We start from the raw sequence: 8,564 nt of genomic DNA on the forward strand, positions 1-8,564 counted from the left end.
TTTGTTTTTTTGTTTTGTTTTGTTTTTTTGACTCCATGTTTTCATCAACCCAGTTCCCTAAATGTGGATTTTCATTGTGGGTCATCTAGGTAGCGTAGGAAGCATGTCACTTAGAAAGTCTCAGCTTGACAGAAGCCTGATAGAGCTGTCTCCTGAGAGACACTCTCTCTGCCAGTGTCTGATAAATACAGAGGTGGATGCTCACAGCCATCCATTGGACTGAACACAGGGTCCCCAATGGAGGAGCTAGAGAAAGGACCCAAGGAGCTAAAGGGGTCTGCAGCCCCATAGGAGGAACAACAATATGAACTAACCAGTACCCTCAGAGCTCCTAGGGACTGAACCACCAATCAAAGAAAACACATGGTGGGACTCATGATGGCTCTAGCTGTATATGTAGCAGGGGATGGCCTAGTCAGTCATCAGTGGGAGGAGAGGCCTTTGGTCCTGTGAAGGTTTTATGCCCTAGTATAGGGGAATGCCAGGGCCAGGTAGCAGGAGTGGGTGGGTTGGGGAACGGGGGAGGGCAGAAGGGGAAACTAGGAAAGGGGATAACATTTAAAATGTAAATAAAGAAAATAGCTAGTAAAAATAATTTTAAAGACAGAATTATACAAAAAAAAAAAAGAAAAAAAGAAAAGAAAGTCTCAGCTCGTAAACATCCCCTATTTTCTCTTTGTGTGTCTTTAGTAGAGTTACCTACATGCTTGTAATTTTCTAGACTAGAGATGGTTTGATTTGATAAAAGGGATTATTTTTCCTTTTAATTACAAACAATATATCACAATATACGCATCAGTTGATACTTGGTTTATCTCTTTGTTTTGGTTATTTTGAATGATGTTGCTGTGAAACTCCTCTGTGTTTTTTGTTACAAATAATGCTTTTATTTGTCTCTGGTATATTCTGGTCATCAGACCTACAAAAAAAAAAAGCATTGTTGAAAATATTTTACATTCCCACTGGGAGTGCATGAGAATTCTAGCTTACATCTTGTGAGCACATAGTGTTGTTTCTGTTTTGATTTTAGCCATCTGTGAGGATATAAAGTGAGTGGCATTTTAGTATAGTTTTAATTTGTATTTCTTTAATAGCTAATTGTTGTAGATACTGGCTCACGTGTGTTTATTGACAATTTTAAAATTTTCTTTGAAGAAAAGTTTAAGTCCTTTGCCCATTTTAAAACTATGATATTTGGTTGTATTTTGTTTTGTTTTATAAGGGTTCTTTGTATATTTTGGATGTGAATTCCTTATCAGTTGTAAGATACACATATATTTTCTCTCATTCTATAAGCTTGTGCTGGCTCTCTTTAAGGAGATGGCTCAGTTGGTCAAGTACTTGATGTACAAACATAAAGACTTGAGTTTGGATCTTAGATACCATTGTAAAAACTGAGGACAGTGGTAACAATGTCTGTAATCCCAGTGTAGGATAGCTGGAAGAGCAGAGCTCATTGGCCTAAGCTAGTTGAATCAGTTAACTCCAGGTCAAAGAGAGTTCAAAAGATAAGGTAGAGAGAGACTGGTGAAGACTCCCTTAAGACTTCCATACTTGTGTACACACAGGTGCATGCCCAGAGGAGTGCAGATACCCCACACACTGCACACACAAATCAACAGTTAAAAAGTCAAAATTAAAAGAATAATGACTAAATAAATGGTTGTGAAAATGTAAAATAAAGTTCCAATTTTACCACCAGCCTCCCCAAAGTTGTTTATTAATTGTAACTGATTTTTTTGTGTATGTGTGTGCAAGAAAGAAGAAAGGAGAGGAGAGAGGGAGACAGATGAGAGAGATAAAAGGAAGAGAGAGAATTCTCTGGATGCAAGAACAAGTTATTTGTGAAGAAAGCAGTTTGATTTCTTCCTATTCTGATGTCTTTTATTTACTTTTCTGGTCTAATAGTTCTCTAACACAGATTTCAATACAAGTTGCAAGAGAAGACATTGTCTTTGCTCATCTTAGTGTGAGGATAGAGTTGCTCATGTCTAATTCTACCTATGGGGTTTTCTCTTTCAAAGTATTTTATCAGTTGTTAACTATTATTTGGTTGTGTGTGTGGGGGGGAGGCAGGGGAGAGACTATAGTGTCATATGCATACCACAGCATATGTTTAAAAGTCAGAGGATCAACTTTTTTCTTCTCTTTTTTTATTCTTTACTCCTACATTATATCCCAACTTCAGTTTCCCCTCAATACATTCCTCCCAATCCTTCCCCTCCCCACCTTCCTTCTCCCTACCTCCTCAATTTCCCTTCCAAACAAATAAATGAAAAAACCAATACCAAAACCAAAACCAACCAACCAAACTAAAACAAAATAGCAGGCCTCCCAGGATATCAACTGAACATGGCATAAGTCACAAGACTAGGTACAAACCCTCATGCCAAGGCTAACTGAGACAACCCAGTAAGAGGAAAAGGGTCCCATGTGTAGGCAAAAGAGTCAGAGATTTATCTCAGTCCCTCTGTTAGGAGTCCCACAAGATCGCCAAGCTAGCCAACCATAACGTACATGCAGAGGACCTAGCCTACATTGAGAGACCCTGCGAGCTTGCCTCTTTAGTCTCTGAGCTGCCATGAGCCCTGCTTAGTTGATTCTCCTGGTGTCTTTGACCTCTCTGGCTCCTACAGTCCTTCTCCCTCTTCTCTGGGGTTCCCCTATCTCGACTTAGTGTTTGGCATCTGCTAGAGTCTCTGCGCATCTGTTCCTATCAGTTATGAATAATACTTCTCTGATGACAATTGGGCTATGTATCAATCTATGAGTATAGCAGAATATCGTTAGGGATTATTTCCTTGTCTTTTTTTTTTTTTTTTTTTTAAACCAATTGTTTTAGATTCATTACTGGGTTTCCGGGCTGTTCTGTCTCCAGGACCTGGCCCTCCAGGCAGTGACAGGCATAGGCCAGAGGACAACTTTTAAGAGTTGGTACTTTCTTCTTTGTATGCATTCTGTGAGTCAAATTCTATTATTATATGATCTGTGCTACTGATTACTTTTTAAACGTTTAAGCCACCTTTTCCATTCCTGGGGTATATGTGACTCGGTTGTAAAATTTGGTAGAATACTTGTAGGGAAGCTGTCTGAGCTTGTGCATTTGCTTCTGGTCAGTGTGAAGATTACCATATTAGATCACTGTATAACATTTTGGGTAAGGGCAATTAAAATTAAAATTTTATCTCACACTTCTTACTGATATTTTATATGTCAAATCTTCCATAAAACATCCCTCCAAAGTGATATTTTGATGTAGCTAACTATAGCATTCTGTTTTCTTCTCTGCAGGTTCTGTACCTCACATGGGAATCAGTAAACCATGGCATCTAAGAAATTTGCCGTTAAAGTAAGTAATACTTAGTAGCTGCCTTTAAGAGGTCACTCACCATTTCTTGCACAAATTTTGATGTTCTTAAGTTGATCTCCACTCTTTAAATTTAGAATTATGGAAATTTTAAGTAGATAACCTCAAAATTTTAAGAAGAGATGGATGAGAAAACTAATAATTCTTACACTTATAAAGAAGTCTTTGTTGAAAATCTTTTATTTAGGATACTTTTTGGTTATAACTCTGTTCCTAATGCTAGTAGCAATCATTCACACTGAATGTTCATGACTTCTGAGGATAACAGAACAGGCCAAAGTCAAAGAAGTAGGTGATGCTGTTGGATCTGAGTACATCTGAGAGAGTGATCCCAATTGTCTGCTGCCTCCTCAGCCTTCATCGTTAGCTAAACACAGAGTAGAGGCATCTGAGGAAGGCCTCAGTGAGGAGTTGCCTGGATTAGATTGGCCGTATGGGTATATAGCCATATCTAAGAGAGAGGTGTTGTTCTGTTCATTAATTGATGCAGGGAGGCCCGGTCCCACTATGAGCAGCTCTCTCTTCCTAGACAGGTGGTCCTGGGCTAAGAAAGTGATATAAGCATGAACACGTGAGTGAACTTTGAGAAAGCTAATGGGCAGGCCAACAATGCAGTTCCTCCATTCTTTCTGCTTCAAGCTCCTCCTTCAAGTTCAGGCCCTGACTTCCCTCAAAGATAGGCTGTGATTTTTGAGTTGTAAACTAACCTCCCCAACCCCCTGCCTCCCAAGTTGCCTTTGTCCAATGTGTTATTACAGCAACAGGAAGAAAACCAGAACAGCTGATGTCTTTCATTTTTCTCTTGTAAATACTTCTCTATCCATTAGTAGTAGAGCTGAGACCTTAGGTATGGGGTGATAAAGGATTCTATGTGGGGAAGATCAGTGGAAGACTTGATAAATACTTAATGTGAGCTCTTGGAGATAGTTTCATATACATTTGCTGTTCTCCTAGTTCTGTGTAATGGTGTTATCTTGCATAGCAATTAAAAACAGCAAGGTAGACCAATGAGGTGACTCATCAGGTAAAGGGACTTGGCATAAAGCCTGACTGATCCTCAGTTGTAATCCTGAGACCCACATGGTGGTAGGAGAGAACCAATTCCTGCAGGTTCCCTTTTTGCTTGCACACACACACACAAGTATATGTAATAATTAAAAACAACAACAACAACAACAACAACAACAAAATGGTAAATTCCAGTATTTAACTAACCAGATTGGGCTGGAGAGTTGAATCAGAGGTTAAGAGCACTGAATGCTCTTCCAGAGCTTCTTCTCAGTTCAATTCCCAGCACCCATATGGTGGTTCACAACCATCTATAATGTAATCTGGTTCCCTCTTCTGGCATGTAGGCATACATGCAATCAGAACACTGTAATAAGTAAATAAATCTTTAAAAAATAATTAACCAGATTATGAACTAATATAATATTATGTTATCTTAGCTAAATTGGTGCTTGTTTAGTTTACTAATGTATTTATAAATTTCATTGTTTACAGTTACTTCTGGGATACATATACTCTTGAGTATTTTATAAGTGTGTCTAAGTGGAGAACATTCACTATTTGTCTATAAAAATGTATCATGATTTTCCTCTAGACTAGAGTCTAGAAAGATATTAAGTTGTGTTTTAGAGTGCTAGTTTGAACATAATTTTAAAGAGTAACAAGATTGTGTCTCAAAAGATAAAAGTAAAATTGTCTGATGATATATGACATTAATTCCAGCACTCAGGAGACAGAGATAGGTAGATATCTGTTAATTCAAAGCCAGCCTGGTCTACATAGTGAGACCCGGAGAGAGTGGAGAGAAGAGGGGGCGGGGAGATGATTACTGCCTTAAAATAGTAACTTAAAAAACTACCCTCATGATTCTTTCCTGATTTTGTCTAGGTGGTTTCTCCTTTTGATGTTAGCTGGGTCTGGTGGGTTTGCATCGGGTAGATATTTTACTTCCTTGCTGTTTCTTCCTCCCCTCCCTGCTCCTAAGGGTCTAGATGAACAGAACCATTGTTTTCACTTCACTTTGGGGTATAGAGAAAAGCAGTTTTAGTTATATTTTTCACAAATGTCAGTCACCATTTCTCAAAGGAATGAAGTAGAAAGCTCTTTTGAATGGCTCCTGCTCTGGAAAACTTAAACCTTTGGTCATAGACAAACTGAGCTTAAAAGTATTATCTACACATTGGAATTTTCCCCAATTCTAGATTCACTGTAAGTGGCTCCATTTCTAAGTCCCCACTTCCTGTCAGTGCCTCTGGGACATTATGAGTCCAGCTTTCCAGCTTCCCCAGTACATCCTGGCTCTACATAGACTGACAGCACAGGCTTGACCCTCAAGTCCCGGTTATTGATAACGCTATGGGGTTTGCTACTTTTACGTCTCCTTTCAGATGACCACCAGTTTCTAATCTATATTCTTTCTTTTCTTTCTTGAGTATATTTTCTCTTCCTTTCCTAAGTTCTTAAGGCAGAAACCTAAGCCTTCGCCATGAAACTTTTTCTTTTGTGTATACTGAAAGCCATATGGTTCTGTCAAAGCATTTCATATTTAATTGTATCCTTCACAGTGGATGCAATTAAAGTGGGCATTTGGTCAAATAAGTCCTAAATTTCATTATGATTTATGATTTTTCTCTATTGGCTATTGTAATCTCTGTTGTTTTCTGTTTGGGAATTTCTATTGATCCTATTTAAATTGCTGTTTAGGGAAGTTCTGTTTTGATAAAATACTCCATTTGAAAAATGTGAAATCTATAAGTATCTATATCTATATCTATATATATCATATGTAAAATCAGGTATAGTAATATATAATAAAATATGTGTATATAGAACACATCAGATTTGACAGTTGTGTTATATCAGTTTATTATGTATTTGCTAATATTTTTGTCCATGTGTTCAATCAGTTGAAAGATACATTAAAGTATCCCACTGTGATTTAATATTTATATATTTCTCTGTGTAATTTTATTTAATTTTCTTTGTTTAGTTTGAAATTATGTTCTTAGAGTCAGAAAACATTATAGTTAAGATATCATTTATTGAATTTAATTTTGAGATATCTTTTTATCTCTAACTTCTTAAATTATAGTCTGTTTTTCTGACATTCGTGTAACCTACGTTTGGGATCAGTTAATCACACATCGACTCCTGTGGGAGTCTGAAAGCCTGTCAGTCAGCCAAGCCCAGCCATATGTCCATATGTTCAGTGCTTCCAATACCACTTCATTGTTTTAATTATGAATGAAAAATAGCATCTGCAAAAATTTAAGGGAAACTTAGAATATAAGAAATAGAGACTAAAGTGAATGAATGAACCCAGAAAGTTCGAGAGACTTTAGGGAAGGATGAAAATTGTAGAGTTTGATATTATTTTCATAGCAGAAGAAAAGCTGTTATAATTATGAAACAGGAATAGGAAAGAGTACTTACAAAACACGATAGAACACAAATTCTCTGACCTGATCAAGGCCTATCAAGGAATATTGTCCAGAAACCAAAACAAAAGGTTGTTCTAAAGATGTAGAAAAAAAATCCCAAGCAAACTTGAATTTGGTGTTGATGTGAAAAGTTGACGTTCTAGAAAAAAGACAAATATTAGAAAAGAACACCATGAAAAAATAAAAAACAGTGTAATAAAATTTACCAGCAAGGACACAGTGTTTCTGTTTTGAAGGGTTGAGTGGGAATCCAACAAAATCAATGAAAAAGTACTATGCTTGTAAGCACAACACAGAGACTTTGTGTGTGAGGGGAAGAGGAGGAGGAGTAAGAGGGAGGGGAAGGAGAGGGAGGGAGGGGGAGATGGAGAGGAGAAAGAGACCAGCATAGGGGAGGGGATAAAGAATCTGGATAGCCTGCTCAACAGCAAGAGCAAGGAGGAAACAGCACTAATATTCACAATGCTCATGCGTGAGCCTAGAAGTCTCTTCACTGTCCAGCCTTTAAGCACATATTATAATGGAATAGAGACATTTTCAGAGCTGCTAACTCAGGTCAGGAAAATTTCCTTCTTGTGTATCCTATTGTAGGACGTGGTTCTCCATCGTGGAAGTAAAAACAGTTTAGACATGAGATCCTGGACCTAGAAAGTTAAGACACTGAGAGTCTAAGCAAATCTCAAGCTGCTCACTGTGCATCATCTTCAGAGTGTAGTCATTTGATTAGTACAGGAAGGAGGGTTCCTTGCAAGATAACAAAAAGTGCTGAAGATTACTCCCTCCCCTCACCCCAGTCTGTTAGAGAACTTGGGAATAATTTAGTCATAGGAGTTTAGGAAACTAACAAAAGAGAAATGATGTAACTCTTCACTCTTAAGTATAGAAAGAATTGTGTAAAGTAGGAAAGTAAACCTAGTCTGAGGCTCAACATTGAGCAAAGCTTAAGTTTCATGGTACTGTGAATTCCAGATTTCAGAAGACTGGGGGAAAGCATGGGAAAATGGTTGTAAGCATTAAGTCCTCATTTTCCATAGATGATGATATATATATATATAGTGGTTACCAGCCGTGAAATAGCTAAGTTTTCAGTCTATTGCCTTTGGTAAGTAGCAGTTGGGGTCTTTGTGTCTTGTTTTGTTTTCCGAGTTTAGGGTTTCTCTGTATAGTCCTGGCTGTCCTAGAACTTGCTCTGTAGACCAGGCTGACCTCGAACTCAGAGTTTCACCTACCTCTACCTTTGAATACAAGGATTAAAGGTGAGCACTACCAAACCTGGCTTCTACACTCATTTTTCATATGGCATTTTAATCAGTGTCTGCATAGTATATAGAAACTCAGCGAATAAAGAAAAATATTAATGAACTAAACTTATCCAGAGTTTTCATAAAGATATATCTACTTTGACCACCTGGGTTGAAAAATAATTGGAGCTTGGATAGATCATGCTTTCAAAAGTAGCAGACCAACTAATAGGTACCAAATAGTGTGCCGTGTGTGTGTGTGTGTGTGTGTGTGTGTGTGTGTGTGTGTGTGTGTGTTTGGGTGGTTTACTTGTACAACTTTCCTAGAAATGGATTTAACTTTTTAACAAACAACTTTTCCTTTTTAAAGTGAAAACTATTTTCCAGTCTTCCCTCATTTGAGTGTTTCTCCCACTTCCTCTCTCTGTCTCTCTCTCTGTCTCTCTCTCTGTCTCTCTCTCTGTCTCTCTCTCTGTCTCTCTGTCTCTCTCTCTCTCTCTCTCTCTC

General features: G+C 37.8%; 1 protein-coding gene across 1 annotated transcript in view; it reads left to right on the forward strand.

Annotated features, from left to right (window-relative positions):
* Window positions 1-8,564, forward strand: part of Slx4ip (SLX4 interacting protein) — a 161,842-nt gene that overhangs the window by 10,135 nt on the left and 143,143 nt on the right. Inside the window, exon 2 of the mRNA XM_021192284.2 lies at window positions 3,292-3,349. Within this exon, the coding sequence (XP_021047943.1) occupies window positions 3,323-3,349 (27 nt within the window). The 5' untranslated portion in view covers window positions 3,292-3,322. The remainder of the gene's footprint in view (window positions 1-3,291; window positions 3,350-8,564) is intronic.

Source organism: Mus pahari, chromosome 3 (assembly GCF_900095145.1).
Source record: "Mus pahari chromosome 3, PAHARI_EIJ_v1.1, whole genome shotgun sequence".
NCBI lineage: Eukaryota > Metazoa > Chordata > Mammalia > Rodentia > Muridae > Mus > Mus pahari.